The sequence below is a fragment of the Neofelis nebulosa genome, chromosome 18, assembly GCF_028018385.1.
Source record: "Neofelis nebulosa isolate mNeoNeb1 chromosome 18, mNeoNeb1.pri, whole genome shotgun sequence".
In the NCBI taxonomy this organism is placed as follows: domain Eukaryota; kingdom Metazoa; phylum Chordata; class Mammalia; order Carnivora; family Felidae; genus Neofelis; species Neofelis nebulosa.
In genome coordinates this window covers 8,244,428-8,262,810 of record NC_080799.1, presented here as the reverse complement: position 1 = coordinate 8,262,810, position 18,383 = coordinate 8,244,428, and the positions used below count along the sequence as shown (strand labels likewise).

General features: G+C 55.3%; 1 protein-coding gene across 2 annotated transcripts in view; it reads right to left on the bottom strand.

The window, feature by feature from the left end:
• COL26A1 (collagen type XXVI alpha 1 chain) overlaps window positions 1-18,383 on the bottom strand; it is a 165,941-nt gene that overhangs the window by 17,175 nt on the left and 130,383 nt on the right. For both annotated transcript variants that reach the window (XM_058711070.1, XM_058711071.1), the window contains exon 4: window positions 4,257-4,318. In XM_058711070.1, the coding sequence (XP_058567053.1) occupies window positions 4,257-4,318 (62 nt within the window). The remainder of the gene's footprint in view (window positions 1-4,256; window positions 4,319-18,383) is intronic.

The following is an 18,383-nucleotide window of genomic DNA, read 5'->3' as shown; positions in this document are numbered from 1 at the left end:
CTGAGTGTCGCTGGGAAGCTGACCAGCCACGGCCAAGGCTGGGGGCTCTGGGGCAGCGGAGGAGTTGGGGGTCAGTGACACGTGATGGGGAGCCCAGGGGCAGGAGCACGGGGGAAGGCAGGAGTGGGTCCCCTGGTTCCGGCCTGGCTCCCGGGACCGTGGGATCGCCACCAGTCAGACAGGGACCCGGGAGAAGGTGGGTTTGGGGGGTGCAGGTGACCACACAGGGGGCCGGGCTGAACTGCAGTGTCTCTGGGGGAACTCAAGATGGACATACTTCCAGGGAGTCCTCAGGAGCAACAGGGGGCTGGGGGCAGCCAGGGTTCCTGGGAGGGCACCCTCCCTGGGCTCCTGGGATCGGGCCTACGTGTTCCCCTTCTCCAGCAGGGCTCTGGACCCACCCCCAGGGGACCTGCCACAGCCTCACCCCCTCCCAAAAGGCCCCCCTCGCTTCTTTGTTGGGCACCTCCCATGCCTGGCCGTGGCCGGCCTTCTGGAGAAACCGATCCCACCCGGGCGGACGACCTCACCAGGGCAGGCAGCAGTGGGCATGGAGACCTGACCCGAGAAAACCAGAGTGCAGCCAGACTTGGAGGGCAGTGGCTCCGACGACATCATTGTGGCCTGGTTGACTGGCCGGGAGGCTGCCCTCCTGCACCAGGGACCGGCTGGCTCCGAGGCTTCTGACCCTCACACAGGGGAATCCTCTCGGGCTCCCTCCCACACCATGCGGCCCGTGGAGTCTGAACTGAGAGGGGGGGGAGAGGAAGGAAGTCAGGAGACTTCTTCCTCCTGGCCTTCCACCCCACCAGGAAAAGAGGGTGGCAGGAGTCCCAGATCAGCTCCTAGGTCTGGACCTTCTGGGAACTCAGGCACCTGCAAGGAGTGAAGAGGGAGCAGACCTGATGGCTGCTGGACATGAGAGCCCCCTATCGTGTACCTGTGGGTGTGCCCCACGGGACGAATCATGATCGGCCAGGTACTTATTTCCCCAACTCTCTTGCAACTAGGAGGTAGGCATACAGCCTGGTGACAGAAGAGCCCATTAGGGTGCTTTGCCTTATCCTCTACATCCTGCCTCTGAACATGGATCAGGATGCGATGCCTTGAGCTTGCAGCAGCCACTTTGTAACCATGAGGCACTAACCATGAGGACAAAAGCCAATTCGCTTGGGAGGTGGAGGGGAAGGCTGTGAACAGCTTGAGTTCTTAAGCCACCAAACCAATCCCAAGACCACCTACTGCTGGACTTCTTGTTGAACAAACAATAAATGTCTTTAAAGAATAACATGCCACTGGCTGGGTTTCTGTTACTTATAGCTGAACACTCTGACACACCAAAGCGGGCTACCTGTCTGAAGGGGCAGCAGCCACAGTTTCCAGGCCTCTGGGTTGCCGCTCTCTTACGCCAGCCGTCTGGCTTCTGGCTCCCCATCTGGGCTTCGCCTGCCTGGCTCTCACTGGCCTGACCACAGCCACCGATCCTGCCCCATGTCGTCTCTGAGCCCAGCGGGCTCACCTGGCCTCAGCAGGGCTGTCCCGGCAGTGCGGTCAGCTTCCATCCCCCTCCCTCTCCGGGCCGCCACCTCTCAGGGCCCTCAGACCTGAGCTGATGAAGCACTCAGGGGCTCTGTTTCCCCAGGGGACACTCAGGCACGTAGCAGGCAGGTAAACAGCTAGAAGGTGACCCAGATAACGCACAGACACTGAGACCCGAATCGCCCATCCCTGAGCTGGGAATCCAGAAGGAGGGCGGTGGCAGCCGCCTCTTCGCACTCCCCAGATGCCGACCACGTCCCCCTCTCATCTCCAAAGTTCACCCCTTTTTACCCTCCCCCAGAGCAACCCGGTGAGGGTGGGGGGTGGGCGGGCCAGCGACTCTGATTTCCATTTCACAGGACAGCGGATGGAGGCCCGGAGCTGAGCAGGGACCCGGTGAGGCAGAGCCATTCCTGGGCAGGGACCCGACCCCCCCAACACCAGGGTCTGCAGAGGGGTCACGACCCTCACCTCGGAGCCCCCTCATGGCCTGCTGCTGTGGCCGATCGATGTGTCAGGGTGGGAGGACAGGGAGCAATTGCTCTCGGCAGGAGGGCCAGGGCCAGCTGGGCGGAGGACGGCTAGCCCTGTGCCATTCTGCCCCCAGGGCTGTGACTTGTAACACCCCGAGGTGCCGGGCTGGGGCCAGGGCGGGCTGTTGGCCCGTACTCTGCCAAACCACTCAGAGGCTTCAGGTGCTGGAAAATGTCCATCAGGCCCGCTGGCTTGGGGACCCCTCCTCTTTTTAAAATCTCGGGGGCCAGACGTTCCCCCCGGGGTTTTCCCCAGCACCCCCACCCTCCCAGGGCTTCCCCAGCCCCGGCCTGGACCACGTGACAACATCTGTTCCCTGATGGCCTCCACCCCACCCCCACGGAGCCACTGACCCCAAGGAGGGTACAAGGTCCCCTAGTCCCCCCATGTCCAGGGGGCTGCCGGGGGACCCAGGGCTTGGGTACAAGGCGGGGGGCACTCGTGGCCTGGGCCTCTCATGCCATGTGCTCCGCACGGGTGTCTCCCGCACACCCGTGGCTGCATCTGTAAGATGGGGACAGCAAGACGGTGTTGCCAGCACAGACCCTCACATCTGTCCAGCACCCGACTGGTTCCAAGGCTGGGACCCCCCATCTTGGCGGCCCTTTAAAGGCTGGTACTTCAATCCACCGCACAGATGAGGCGCTGGGAGCCCGGGCAGAGTCACCCAGCTGCCGGTGACAGTCCCACTCATGTCTGACTCCGGGTGATGGTCATCCGCAGCCCCATCTCGCCGGGCAGGTGCCCCCATGGCCAGGCTTTCAGGGCAAGAGGCAGGGCCAGAGGGTGATGCGAGGGCTGTGTGTGTGTCTGTGTGTGTTCGAGTGTGTTTGTGCGTCTGCTGGGAAGACCTGCAGGCAGGCTCTTCCGGGAGGGGCCCGACCTTTGGGCCCGCTCTGTGGCCCTGCCACACTCGGCCCGCCCCAGTGCTCTGTCCCCACCCTGGCCACCCTCACACCCGCCTCCTACACCGGGACCCTCCTTCTTGGGCCGGGCCGCCCCGGCAGCCCCAGGCCCCAGGAGGCTCCTCAGATATGTGAAGGTACAGCCTCTCCCCCCCTCAGCCCCCAGCAGCCACCCTGGGACAAAAAGGAGAATGGGGCTCGTCCCCAGTCTGGACCCGGCCACGGCCCCCAGCTATGGCTTCTTCCTGCAGGCGCGGGAGACCCGAGACTCACCGCTGGGGCTTTCTCGGGCCACAGGAACAATGCCAGCAGGCCGGTGAGGCAGGGGACATGAGGTGACGGTGGAGATAGCCCAGCAGAAGCGTCGGCAGCTGCCTCGTCCCCTGGCAGACTCTGTCCCAGGCACTGTCTCTCAGAGGGGCCAGATGGGACAGGGTCCCCCGGTGTCCACCCGGGGAACCCGCCTGTTGCCACACCTGTGCCTCACACGTCCTCCCTTCTCTTAGTCGCTACCTCTGTCTTGCCCCAGAGCTGCCTGAGGCTACTCCCAAATAAATTACCTTTTCCTCTTCTTTTCTTTCTTTTTTTCTTTTTAAAAGTGTATTTATTTACTTTGAGAGAGAGAGACAGAGAGCACAAGCAGGGGAGAGGCAGAGAGAAAGAGGCAGAGAGAGAATGTCAAGCAGGTTCCACACTGAGCGCAGAGCCCGACGTGGGGCTCGATCCCACCAACCGGGAGACCGTGACCTGAGCCGAAATCGAGAGTCAGACACTTAACTGAATGAGCCACCCAGGCGCCCCTAAATTAACTCATTCTTTATTCAGTCCTTCTGCCCCTGGGGTGACCCGCTCCACCCCGACGTAGGCGGGGCAAGAGCTGGCTGGTGCCAGGCAGCTCCTCCCTCATCGGCTTGTCTGTGCCCAGACGTGTGCCAGACGAGGAGAGGAGGAGCCAGAACGGGGGGCAGCAGCCTCTGGGGGGACGGGGCTCCCTCCTTTTTCCACTGAGGGGTCGGCTTCTGGATATCCGGTCCCGCCAGCCACTGAGGCCCACACCCAGACCAGCCTGCTGTCCGGGACCGATCTCTTGCTTTCCCTGCTCCCCTCCCCCACACCAGGAGCCAGCCCAGAGTAGACCACCCAGAACCGCTGAGGCCCCAGCAGCACCCGACCCCTGGGACCAGGCTGCTCAGGGCCCGGCTTTCCCCAGTCACACCCTGCAGGAACCTGATTCATAACCCTCGCGCACACACCCGCCAGCTCCCCAGGCCGTCTGACCTTGGCCTCCAGCGTGGTTAGCCTCTCACTCATGTCGCTGAGCCGGGTACAGTTCATGCATTCTGAAAGAGAAGGGTGAGAATGGAGTGTAGACCCTGGGCTGAGAGCAGCCAGCCACCAGGATAGCCTCTGGGCAGGTGGGGAGCTCGCCGATCGGTTTGCCTGGCAAACTCTTACCCGTCCTTCAGGGCCTTATCCTCAGCGCCCCCTCCTCCATGCAGCCTGTCTGATCTGGCTGTAAGAATAGAATGTGCAAAAGGGCGTCATGGGGGACAGTGATGCCAATCTGGGGTGGGGGCGGTGGTGGTCAGGGAGGACCTCTTGGAAGCAGCAGCATCTAAGGTGAGGCCTAAGGGTTGCACAATGACTGGCCAGGTGAGGAAAGAGGGCTGAGGTCTGCAGACAGGCAAGAAAAGAGAAGGGTCTGGCAGCAACCTGGCCGACCCTCTCCCCCCCACAACCCACCTCTTCCCGCCCCCCCCCCCCCCCCCCCCCCCCAGCAAAGGAGGCCTGGCAGAAGGAGCTCTGGGCAGCGTCCTGAGGCCGGGGGCAGCTGTGGGAGGGGGTCAAAGTCAAGGTCAGATTTGCATTTTTGAAAAACTCATTCTGGCAACAGAGTGTACAATGGGTGGGCGTGGGAGGGGCTGGAAGCCGGAAGGCCAATTAGGAGACCACTAACGGCTAACCCCCCAGGCACACATCTCCCTGGGCTATAATTACCTATTTATGTCTGTCTGCCCCAGGAACCGAGCTCTTTAAAGAGGAAATAGATGGTTCAAAGCTGTTCTCAAGAGCTTTTATGGCCCCAGAAATCAAGGGATGCCTAAATCTCTCACTCGGTTCAAAGCCTGACCTTCCTGGAACCTCATTCAGGATGAACAGACACGCCGACGCACAAGAGGTTTGAGGGTAACTCATTAGGTCCCACTTGGTGTGCTGGGGCTGTCGGAGGCCCCGTGGCCACGGTGAGGCCTGAAGCTCACCGGCAGCGTCTGTACCTGCCCCCCCACTGGTCTCCCTGTCCTTGGAGAGGCCCCCAACGTCATCTCTGAAAGCAGATCACCTCACTAATGTTCCTCGTTCAGTGGTGATTGCTCGAGGCATGTGGGGGACGGCCAGGGGTCTCAGGACCATGGTACGGGCTGTGTCCTCCCCAGGGAGGGCCTCAGGGCAAGGGGGGTTGACACTGGCGGTGTGCTCACCAGCCCTAGCTCGGTTTACAAGATGAATTATGTGGGCTCGGAGACGCCCTGCTCACCCTCCTTCCCCTCCCCCGCTCCCCTGGGCTGGGCTCAGTCAGTGGTTTATAAGCATTTTTTAGGAACAGAACTCTTTTTTTCCCCCTCAATAAAACCGTGTCGGTAACCCTGATACCTAAAACAGATTAGAGACTGAGGTATAAACACTGAAACCTTCAAACAACTAGAAGAATGTACAGGTACGTGGCTGGGAGGGGGTAGGACTTCACGAAGGACCGGTGAGAGTCGGAGAGGTTTTCTGCTGAAACGTGGGAGTTTTCTGCTGGACACCCCCCCCCTCCATGCTTCCCCCTAGTTTCTCCAAGGAAAGGGTGGTGAAGAAACAAAAGGTTACAGGAGGCCTCGGTGGCTCAGTCGGTTAAGCGACCGACTCTTGATTTCGGCTCAGGTCATGATCTCACGGTTCCTGAGATCGAGCCCGGAGTCAGGCTCTGCACTCACAGCATGGAGCCTGCTTGGGATTCTCTCTCTCCCTCTCTCCCTGCCTCTCCCCTGCTCATACTCTCTCTCTCTCTCTCTCTCTCTGTCTCTCTCTCAAAATAAATAAGTAAATTTAAAAAAAGAAGAAAGCAAGGAAAAGGTATAAACCACAAAGCTAAGAGAAGGGCAGGGGAGAATGCTCAGCGGATGATGCCTGTAAATGAAATGCAGCCAGGAGCCCAGGCCCACGTGGGAAGAGGGCGTCAGAGCCTCCAGGAGGCTGGAAGGCTGTCCTGGCTGGGTCGGCGCCAGGCAGGGGAGGTGAGGGGTCCTCTCTGGGGACAGGGACGGGTCTCAGAGGAAAAGCCACAGACGCCCCGGGTGAAATGGCAGGGTCCCCAGAAGCCCCCAGTCCGCAGGGCCAAACTGCACACACAGAGAGTGTGTGAAAGCCCTGGGGGCTTTCAACGCCTCCCTCCTGAAAACAGGCAGGGTTCCTAGGCCTTAAAAGAAGGCTTTAATGGAAAGACAGAGACCAAAACAAGAGGGTCCCCATCCGTCCACCCGCTAAGCTAATTCCACCTATCTACCCACCCCCCACCCACCTGCCTTACCCCCCACCCGTCCCCGCACCTCCCTAACCATTGCCTCCTCCCCCTGGGGCCCCTGTTAATACTGATGAGGTGGGTGGCCGGAGGGTACGAAGGAGGAGGCCTGCCCTCGGGGCAAAGGCCCGAGAACCTTCCCCAGCAGTCCTGTCTTGCCGGGCAGCAGGCACTGACTCTGGAGAGTGTGAAGAAGTGACTTTTCTGCCTGAGCCCCGGACCTCCTCCATGGCTAGGAGGGCCCCACCCCACCCTGGGGGCCGGTGGGAAGGGCAGGAGGCCTGACAGAAGCCAGGGAGCCATGAACTAGAGCCCCAGCCTGGCCCAGTGAACATTCTTGAGGCGTTTAGGCGTTTAGGGGCCATGAGCACAGCATTTCCAGGGTCTGAGGCAACACAGGGGATTCTCTGCAGGGGGTAAGGTCTGTGGAGGGAGGGGCGAGCCTCAGGCTCTCACAGGAACCTATTTCTGGAAAGTGTGCTGGGCCCGGGCCCAGTTTGCTCTGGCATTGGGCACCCTGCTTGGCAGGTGAGGTGCGGCTTGGCCGCCAGCGGGCACCGGGGGTCCGGTTCCCCAGCCGCAGAGAGGCCCAGGAGGCCCAGCCAGAGAGGCAGGGGCGAGGCTGCCAGCTCGGCCTCCCGGTGCCACCTGCCTGGGCAGGCGCTGAGGCCTGGTGGGTTTTATGGTTCCCCTGGCATTCTGTCATCGACAAGCAATTACGTTATGTTTGTTTCAACTTTTCTAACTATTCATGGGAGCAGTGGGAACACGGAGATAGCACTGAGGGTGCTGAGCGCCTCGGTGAGGGGACCAGGCCCCGTCCACTGGCCCTGGGCCTCGGTTGCCCCTCACTCAGATGAAAACTTTGACTTCCTGAGATTCCGAGAGTTCCCACGTTCCCAGCCCCCTTCCTAGCACACACAGGCCCACGAGCGCCCGGGGCCACCGCATATTCCTGGTGTCTGGGATGCAGGACAGTGTGTCAGGAACTCCGATGCCAATATGTGGGCATCAGAAGTGTAGCTGTGCCAAACAAACCAGTCTGCGTGTGTGTGTGTGTGTGTGTGTGAGAGAGAGAGAGAGAGAGAGAATGAGAGGGACTCACTCCTTGGTGTGCTCAGTGGAAACTCACTGTGAGGCTGGAGAAGCCCTTATGTGACCTCTCCGCACCTCAGTTTTCTCATCTGTAAAAGGGGTTTGTATTGGATCAGCTCTAAGGACTTCAGGATCTTGGACTCTTTGCTGCTGCCACCCGTGCCCTTGCCCTTGGGCTGTCACTGTCGGGCTCTGCCCACCCACTGCCAATCTACCTGCCACTTGCCTTCAGTCAGCACGGCTGGTGATGCCTCTGTATCCAGAATTCAGGACCCAGTTCCTGAGAGAAGCTGACTCCCCAGGCCAAGAGGACCCTTGCCGACCGCAGAAAAGTCTAGAGGCCGAGTGAGACCACTGTGAGGCTTGGGCCATAAGACCTTGACAGCGGGAGCCAGGGCACACGGGTGGTCCTATCCCCAGACACCCAGCTCCCTCTGTGAGATGGATCCACAAGCAGGGGGCATGTGCAGGGTGGATGTCACCAGAAGGCCAACCCAAGCAGGCCCAGCTGGAAGAGATCCCTAAAATCCCCCTGGAGACGTTGGACTCCAGCCAAAACTCCTAAGTCCAGTTAGGAGAAGAAAGCTCCCAGGAGGTCAATGGGGTCAGATGCTGTGGGGACAGAGGGTAGAGCTGGCCAGGTGTATTCACAGGGGACCATAGGAACACAGAGGTCCTAAGTGGCCTCAGTTTCCCCAATGTGACAAGAGCTGGGCTGGGCCCAGCACAGAAAGGACTGGCACCTTTCTATCTTACTACATATCCGGTCGGCCCCGATCTACCCAAGAGTTCAGCCTTGGGTCACACATTCTTTTAGTGCCTCCCTCCTCCCCATTGGAGCCTTGAAGGGTGTGAAGGACCTTCCTCTACTGGTAAGACTTTGGTCACCTCACTCTCTGCTGGAAACTGCTATGGGGCGGGGGAGGGGAGAAATCTTGTCTTGACTAGGTCCTGGTTTCTTTTGCCTTTTAATTCACTACCACGCCCCCAGCCAGGCCGTGCACCCATCAGGCCACGCCCTCTCTGGCTAGGCCACACCCCTCCAGCTAGGCCCCTCCAACCAGAGAGAAGAGGTGGATGTGCAGTGACTTTGGGCCCTGTGCACACTCCTGCAGTAAAGCCCATGAGAAGATGGATTTGTCCACCTGTGGGGTTCAGCTTCCGGTGTGTGACTATTAAATATGCACAGAGAGCCTCTAAAAGACAAAGACCAAAACAATAAACAAGAAAAAAGAAAACTCAGAAAACAGAGACAATGAGTGGACAGAAAAAAACTTCAAAAAACACAGCAAAATTCCAATATCCTTAGAGAGATATGAGAAGATACCACATCCCCAAAACAACAGGAAGTTATTTACAAAGAACATTCAAAACACAAAAATGCATCTGTAGAAATAGAAAAAAAATAGCTGATGTAAAATATTCAGTGAAAGGATTAGGAGATAAGGAGATTTTCTAGAAAGTTGCAAAACAAGGGCTATGAAAGATGGAAAGAAGAGATAAGAAAATTAGAGGATCAATCCAGAAGGTCTAACAACTAACTGGAGGTTCTAGAGGAAGAAAATGGAGAGAAAAGTAAAAGACATGATCCCAAAAGATCACCTAAAACTGACTGATATAAACTTTCAAATTGAAAGAACATGTGAAATGCTAGATTAAAAAAAAAAAAGAAGAAAACAAAAACCCAACTCTTACCAAAAAGCACATTGTCACAAAAGCTCAGAATCCCAGAAAGAAAATTTTAAAAGCTTCCAAGATAAAATGAGGCCTCCAGGAAATGTCCAGAATCAATATGGCATTGGACTTCTGGACAGCAACAGCAGAAGCTGGGAGATAGGGGTATTCTTTTCAGAGAGTACAGTTTCTAGCTAAGATTCTATACCCAGCTCAACTATCCCTCAGGTTTTGAGAGTAACATGAAGCATGTGTAGACATGCATGGCCTCAAAACATTGACACTCTGTGTACCTCTTCTCAGAAAGGTGCTGAAGGACGTACTGCACCAAAACAGAGTAAGCTAGAGAAAAGAAGTCGCAAAACGGGGATACCAAAGGCAAGGAGTTCAACAACAAAGGGCCGTGAGATGGGAAATAAAGGCATGTCACCTGGTGACAGCAAATAGCACAAGCTGACCACATTAGACCAGGAGACAGAGGGCTTCTAGAAAGGGAAGAGCCCCTGATGTGTGTGAGCACGAGGGAGAATGAAACTTCTTTTGGAAAATTTGGGGTGAATTAGTGACATGCCAAGGGATACATCTATGGCATGGCTTAGAAAACTAGGCAAGCAAACAAAGAAATGAATCACTAAGTCCAGGAAAAGGAGTCTAAAGGAAGGAGATGCAGCTTGGTACGTTACCTGAGATCAGCTGTGAATATTACTTCCTTTGTTATACAATGCTAGTCATTGTCTACTGGTCTAACCCAAAGTGTGGTACCATTACTTGGGAGGAGGAGGAAAAGACGCAGAGGATGGGTCAGAGATGAAAAAAAAAAAAGCACCAGAATCTCCCACAGGACAGAATCAACAGAGAACCTCTAAGTTTAAAAACCGACAGAAGTAACAATATGTAAATGTCAGTTAGCCTATGGAGGTAAGGCCTCCTACCCCCAAAAAGCTGGGCTATAGGGGAAAAAAATGGGAGGTGAGGAGGGGTACAGGGGCCTGCTCTTTTTTTTAACGTTTTATTTATTTTGAGAGAGAGAGAGAGAGAGCACAAGCAGGGGAGGGGCAGAGAGAGAGGGAGACAGGATCCGAAGCAGGCTCCAGGCTCCGAGCCGTCAGCACAGAGCCCGACGCGGGGCTCGAACTCACGGACCGTGAGATCATGACCTGAGCCGAAGTCGGACGCTTAACCATCTGAGCTACCCAGGTGCCCCGGGACTGCTCTTTTTTAATTGTAAGCCTCGAAGGACACCTGCCTTTTTAAAACAATATACATACTTAATACACATACTATAATTCAAATGTTAACTGGGTAAGAACATGGCACATGATCACGATGGTATGTAAAAAAATCAGTCCCAGGGACTGATTGGCATCTGGGTCGCTGGCTTTTCCACCTTCACCAGCCCTGACCCCCTGGCTTGGCGACCTCTCCCTCGGGGGCCGCTACCAGGTGGGGCCAGTGACCTCTGGGTCTGCTCTGCACGAGGCCAGCTCTCGTCCCACATGTTAGCAAGCACATAGTAGGCTTTTAATAAACACCCGTGGAATAAATGACACAGAGAGCCCTTGGGGGCCATTTGTTTGTAGCTCTTAGTGTTCTGAACGGAGCGGGAGCAGATGCTGAGAATCATTTACAGGCAGAGAGACCAAGGCCTAGATCGTGGCTTCATGGCAGAGGAGACACTCTTGGCCCCCAGGGCTCCCCCCTCGGTTCCCTGGGGAAGGTTCCCGCATTAGGAGAAGCCATTTGCACGTGTCTTGACTGTGAAGAAGTTAGAGACCTGGCCCCACCGCTAAGCCAACACCTTTGCAAAGTCATTGGACCTCGGCACCTGTTTCCTCCTCAGTAAAATGGGCAAGATCGTCTCTCTCTGACCCACTGACCCACCCCTGAGAATCGCCATGGGCCTCAGAAGAGATGGCCTTGAACACACGCTACAAAGTCTGGTAGGGGAATGGCCCGGAAGCTCATATATCTGGTCTGGGCACGACTAGATCCCCCCCACACCATGGCCCCTTAGGATTAGCTGCTTGAAACTTCCTGGCTGAGGGCGGATGGAGGCCTGGGGTGGCGCATTTTATGTGTCAACCTGGCAAGACTCTTGTGCCCTTGCTTGGCCAAACACTAGTGTAGATGTTGCTGTGAGGTATTTGGCAGATGTGTTTAACATCTACAATCAGGTGACTTTAAGTAAAAGAGGTTACCTTGGATAACATGGGTGGGCCTCATCCAATCAGTTGAAGGCCTTAAAAACAAAAAGTGAGGTTTCCCAGAGAAGAAGGAATTTTGCCTCAAGACTACAGCAGCAAACCCTTATCTGAGTTTTCACGGGGTGTTGGCCTGTCTTAAAAATTTCAAACTTGCCAACCCCTATAATTGCATAAGCCAACTCCTTAATATAGATGATAGATTATAGATCTAAAGAAATACATATATAGCTATATAGATACACACACACACACACACACACACACGTCCTACTGATTGTTTCTCTGGAGAACGCAACTGATTCAAGGTGCAACCTGCAGACAAGTCCTAAACAGACTCATCAACCAGGAAAGAATCTTCTGGACTTTTAAGAGTGTTCCATGATTCAGCTCCAGCTGCCTTACAGACATTGTTGTCAGATTCAGCAAATAGAAACACAATAATGTATCTGGCAACCTTACTTAGTATTTTGTCTTTCTACAGACACACCGAGGTCTCTGTGATAAGGACCCAGGGACAAGTGGCCCCTCCTCCAAAGCTCTCTGGACACATAAGCAACCGCTGTCCATCTGTGTGCCTCTCCTATGCGAGGCAGGGCCAACCCCAGCCAGGGGACATCAAGAGGGCTTCCTAAGGAGGTGGCCCTGAGCCCTGACTACTACTGGTGAGACAAGCAGTACTTGCTCTGGGTCTGGCCCTGGACTAAGCCTTTTAAACCCATTTTCTTTCTGTGGGAGCCTCTCACCAACCCTGAAGCAGGCACTAGATTGCTATCCCCATTTTGCAGATGGGAAAAGTGAGACAAATTTGAGCTGGGCTGGGTGTTGGAGAGCTCTCAGCCCCCAACTCCTCACCTTTCCAAGGTCCTGCCTGGCCTTCCGCCAGCCAAAACCGACCTCCTACAGATCCCTGGCTTCGGCTCCTGTAACAGGTAGGAATCTAATTTGCCATGAGGGTAGGAGATGGGGGTCAGGAGTGGAGGGAACAAGCCAGCTGCAGGCTGGAGCTCCTGAGTCTACCAAGGGTTCCCAGGGTGCTCTGAGGTCAGCCCCGGGGGAAACAGAGAGGCCCCGGTAGGACCTGAGCCTAGGAAATCACCTTTCCAAGTTAACTTCTGGAGAGTCGCTTATCCAGGTAATCACAGACACATTGGATTTCTCTAAGCCACATACCCCAAAAGGAAGGGCGGAGAGGGTGAGGCCAGGCGGAAGGGGAGACCCGCCCTGTGCTTCCTCTATTCCTTCCCAACACATGCCAGAATAATGAGCCCCATCAGGGGCCAGGAAGCCTGCTGGTCGGCCAGGGCTGTGGCTGCATGCCAGACCCAGCCCTGGGGCTCACGGACAGGACAGAATAATTAAATTCCATCCTTTTGTATATGAGAATCACACAGAAGGCAACATTTTTCAGGAACTTCTGCCAAGACTTTTATTGAAGAGTAATTGAGTTCCTTTTTGGAGATGGGCAGCCTCACATGGGTGTCTTCATGGTAGAAACACAAATCCCCAAAGGGCCAACTGCACCGAGGCTTCTCAGAGCACAATGGTAGCCAGTCACCTCCTCCCCATGGGCACCCATGTTAGCAGCCCCTGGACCGCAGAACTTTCTGGCAATGTTCAGAATCACCCCATGGGCAAAAGGGACAATGCTGGTAAGTGAAACTGATTCACCAGTGTTTACCAGGCACCTACTGGCTGACAGAAAGAAATGCCCGGGCATAGTGCCCTCCATTTGCAAGTGAAAAGGATGAGATTCAGAGAGGTTCAGCAATGTGCTCAAGGTCACACAGCTTGTCAGTTAAAGACCAAAATTAGAACCCAGGGCTTCCCTTCTCTTGAGGCCATGGTGGGCTGGGCTATGTGCCCTGGCTGGGGCAGCAACTCTCAATGGATGTGCAGACAGTGCCTGGACCATGGCTAAGCATGGACAAAGTCTGTGACTTCTGTACCTCACCATGGCCCTAGAGACTTTGCTGACCAGGCTGGGCAAATCTGTCTTCCATTCTCTCTACCTCCACATCCAGCCCAGAATTCAAGGACAGTGGGTCTTGACCTTGAACCATGTGGACCATGGCTGACCACACCCTAGAGCATCTTCCCCCCAACAAAATCTGAGGAGGAATGATTAGAATTATTAAGTTATTTTAGCAAGGTCACTGGAATAAAAAGACAGTTTACAAAAATCAACCCTATTTCTATCTACTGGCAATAAACACACAGAAAGTGAAACTTTAAAATGATAATGTTCACCAAAATATCATGCAGTTATCAAATTATCTAGAAATAAATCTACTGAAAACTCCAGAACATCACTGAGAAATTAAAGAACTAAAGAAGTGGAAAGATATACTATGTTCATGGATCGGAAGACCTAGTATTGTGAAGATGTTCATTCTCCCCAGTTGATCTACAGAGTCAATGCAATCCCATTCAAAATATCAGAAGGCTGTGTGTGTGTATGTTAGGAAACTGGCAGGTGAATTCTGACATGCATATGAAAACACAAAGGTCCAAGAAAAGCCAGGGCAATCTGGAAGAAATAGAACAAAAGGGGAAGACTTAAACTTCTTTAAATTGAGACCTTTATTTCTTTTTTTAAGTTTATTTATTTTGAGAGAGAGACAGAGTATATGTGGGGGGGGGGGGTGGGCAGAAAGAGAGGGAGAGAGAGAGAGAGAGAATCCCAAGTACAGTACCACAGAGAAAGGCTAGAGTTTTCAATAAAGAGTGCTGGGTCAAGTGGAAAAGAAAAATAAAAGAATCAGACCCCTAGCCCACACCACACGTGAAAGTTGATTACAGATGTAGTGTAGGTCTAAATGCAAAAGGTAAAACACAACTCTTAAAGGCTACTACCTTTGTGACCCCGGAACAGACACAGAATTCTTCAACCGGCCACAAAAACCACTAGCATTAAAGAAGACCTTGACAAAGTGCACTGCATTAAAATTAAGAACGTATTGGGGCACTCGGGTGGCTCAGTAGGTTCTCTCTCAAAAATAAGCGAACATTAAAAAAAAAAAAAAAACCTTAAAAATCTATTTGCGTCAGAAGGGAATGAACAGGCCTATCACCGAGTAGAAGAGGATTCTAGGAAAACACATATACGCAAAGTAAGGTATCCAAATGGCCAAAAATCATAGGCACAGGGGCTCAACTCATTAGCCACACGAGGAAATGCAGATTCGACCACACTGGAGCACTCCCACACGCCCACCAGAATGGCTAAAATCAAAAAAGACTAATGATGCCAAGTATACAGAGCATGGGAGCCACTGGAATGCTTAGACGGTACCACTGGAGTGTCCATGGTATCCCCACTTGGAAAAAAAAACCACCTGGCAGTTTCTAACAAGGCTGAGTAGAAGCGATTCCGTCCCTAGATACGTATCCAACAAAATGAATAAATACTTTCACCAAACGACACGTGTAAGAACGTTCCCCGTGGCGTCGCGCATACAACCCCAAGTTATAAATAGCCCAAATTCCATCAGTGGACGTCTGGGTCAATTGAATGTTCACCAAATGGGACGCTAACGGTGCTAAGTGAGCACAAACCACGTGCAGCCGTGTGGGCGGACCTCACCAAGATCATGCTGGGTGAAAAACGACGACCCCTAAGAGCACGTTGTGTGATCCCTTTAATCCAGAGTTCCAACACGGGCGGAGAGCTCTGAGCGTGGCATTCAGGTCAGCGGTTACCTTGGGGGGAGGACGGTGATGGGAAGAGGCAGTGGGAGGGCCTCTGAGGTGATGAAAATGTCCTCTTTCTGGATGTGGGTGCTGGGGCACGGGAGCGGTCAGTTTTCGAAAAACGTGCCAAGCTGTTCCGCTCATCCTAAACCACCCATCTGGCACGTCACCCTCCGACGCTTCTCCCTGCCCTGAGGACAAACCCCACCCGTGTGGGCTCTTGCCGCCGGGTAGGGGGTGCGGGGAGGGGCAAAGGCGGGGACCAAGCCACGTGTCCCCCACCCAAAGGCAGACACGTGAGAACACGCACGTGGGTACAGTATGCGTGTGTACACGGTCAGGTCCAAGGGCAGGGCAGTCTACAGGGAGCGTCTCTGGGCATGCACATTCGCGTGCACACTGTCTGTGTGTCTGTGTGTCTGTGTGTCTGGTCCTGTGCTGACGCATGGGTGGAAGCCTGGAAGCGTTCTCCATTTACACAGAGCCCTGTGGTTTACAAAGCTCTTTTACACCTTTGGCCTCACCTGGTACCTGTGGGGCCTGTGAGGAACCACAATCCACGGTCCCGACCTGTACAAAGCGCAGCTCAGAGAGGGGAGGAGCCTTCCCCAGGTCACACAGAGCTGCGACAAAAACCCCAGTGTCCCCAGGGGAAGGCCAGGGACCTCCCCCTAGCAAAAGAAACCCAGTGAGCACAAGAGGCTGCAGGAGGAAGGGTGCGGGCCCCTGTCAGCAGCCTGCCAGCTACAGAGGCCATGGGTCTGTCCCTGCTCTGTAAGCCTGGCCTCTGATGGACCGGAAGTGGGGTCTGCTCTGTGTGTCCTCAGGCAGGGCACAGCCCTCTCTGGGCCTCCGCTTCCCCTGGGTCATTCCCTGAGGCAGTAAATGTAACTGCAGCCAGAAGGCACAGGGGCTGGGTGTCACCTTTCCCCTCCTCTCCGGCAAAGGAGCCAGGCTTTGCTTCCTGCCAGCAGATGGACCCTGTCATGGGGGTTCGTCTCAGGCTGCTGTGGTGAAATACGATCCCCTGTGAAGCCTCCCGTGCTCTGGAGAGGTCGCCTGACCGCAGGGCGGGATTCGGGCATCCCGGACTCCGGGCGAGGAGCAGGGGTCCTGGGCCATCTCGGCTCATCCGCTCCGTCAGGGGCCCTCAGCTTCCCTCCACGATAAGCCTAGACAATAGTCCCTGCCCTGTGTGGCCGGTCCAGACCTTTGTCCCTGGCCTGTGGAGAGTGGTCTCCAGAGGTGTGAGAGGTGACAAAGCTTCCCGAAGCCCTAAAGGCAGGGGCGGGAACCGGATCGCAGGGGCTCCAAAGCCTGTGTACTTTTTCTTTAAAGACGTCCAGCCTCCAGGGCACCAGGGGGTCTCAGTCAGTTAAGAGTCTGATTTCAGCTCAAGTCATGATCTCGCTGTTCCCGAGTTCGAGCCCCTCGCTGGGCTCTGTGCTGACAGCTCAGAGCCTAGAGCCTGCTTCGGAGTCTGTGTCTCCCTCTCTCTCTGCTCCTCCCCTGCTCTCTCTCTGTCTCGAAAACAAGCATTAAAAAAGATAAAAATTAAATAAAATAAACATGTCCACCTTCTGATCCCTTTGGTCACCTTGGAAACCTCACACGCAAAGGAGTCACAACTGTAACATCAGTGACAGCACCCAAGCAAGGGGCACGGGCTTTGGTGCCTGGACCCTGAGGCTCCCCGAGGCTGCTACAGCCCTGCCATGGCTGTGTCACCTGCCAGACAGGTTCCCGGAGGAGAGGACAAGCACCTGTCCGGACAGGTGAGTGGTAGTAGTTGGTGGCAAATTTGCTGGATTCATCGGCACTATTCCATACGGGCTGAGGAGTGAATCCCTTCAGCCTGGCATGGCTGGGGGACATCCGTCCCCAGAAATCGATGGCGTGGGTGGGTGTGGAGGGGCCAGAATCCTGCAGGATAAGGTACTTGATGGCCCTCAGGTGGGGTCCCCGAAGCCGGGGTGGGGAGCCAGTCTCTGCAGCCTTTGGGGGGAGCAAGAAGGTGGGGGGGGTCATCCCCGGGGTACGTTCTATCTTTCAGAGTCAGTGGTTCAGCTGCCTCTCTCGGGTGGATTCTGAGGCTCGTGTTGTTAATCCGAGGTTACCGTTTGAAGCGTCTTACTCCTTTTTCCTCATCCAGAAACAGATCGTAAATATCTCCAGGGTCTCATGCAGCTGGTGGGCGGCGTTGCCCGGGCCTGAAAGATGATACCAAGCACAGGCGAGGGAGACGAGCTCTGCGATTGCGGGCCCGTTTGGGCACGTGGAGTTGGTACGGCCATGGCTGTGTGTCACCGGGAGAGTCCCTTTTAACAGGGCTCCAAGCCGAAGGTCAGGGTTCAAGGGCCACAAAGCAAAACTGGCCACAAAGCTGGCTGAGGGGGGAGTGGAGTGGGAGGGGGCCTCCAGACCACGGGAGATGTCACCTGACTCTGCCCAGGGGCTTCTGAACCCCAGGGGGCGGTAAGGAGCACCCTCAACCTGGAGCCCGGGTGGGGCTTCTCCCCTCCTTCCGCAGTGGCCCAGGCTCAGGAGGACACAGACAAGGGGTCCGTAAGACAGCAAGAAGGCGTGGAGTCTCTGGTCATCAGGGCTTCTGGAGGGAAACGAGAGCAGAGTTTTAAGAACTGGTGGCAGAGTCCTTGGTCTGTCCCCAGGTGGTGGGACTGGAGGAGGCAGTGAACAGGGGAGGAGCCCCCAGCAAAAAGGGAGGACACACGGGGGTGGGGGCAACACCTGAACAGGCCCCTCCCCTCTCGGGGTCCCTCCTCCTTCAAAGGCAAGGGGAAGGCCCGAGGTGGCTCAGCTTTAATTCAGGGTTCGGTTGGCCTCCAGGAAAGGCCTGGGCCTCCTCACGGGGCCACCTGCCTCACGACGGTTGTTCAGGGGAGCCAGGAGGTGAGCACGGGGCGTTTCCTGTGGCCAAATCCCAGGCTGGAGGGACCACAGGCCTGACGTCGTGTTGGAGAAGGGCTCTGAGCAGTTTTCAACTGCTTTTTAACAGGGAGAAGTCTCTTTCCTACACACCCAACTTCTTCTGGGACCCTGAGAGATAACAAATCAAAGAGAAGCCACTCTGCCTGTCGGGGTTGGGGGTACAGAATCAGCTACCTCCTGCCCCTGGGCTCAGGGTGGGCAAGAGCTGGACAGGTCTTGGAGTTCCCGCTC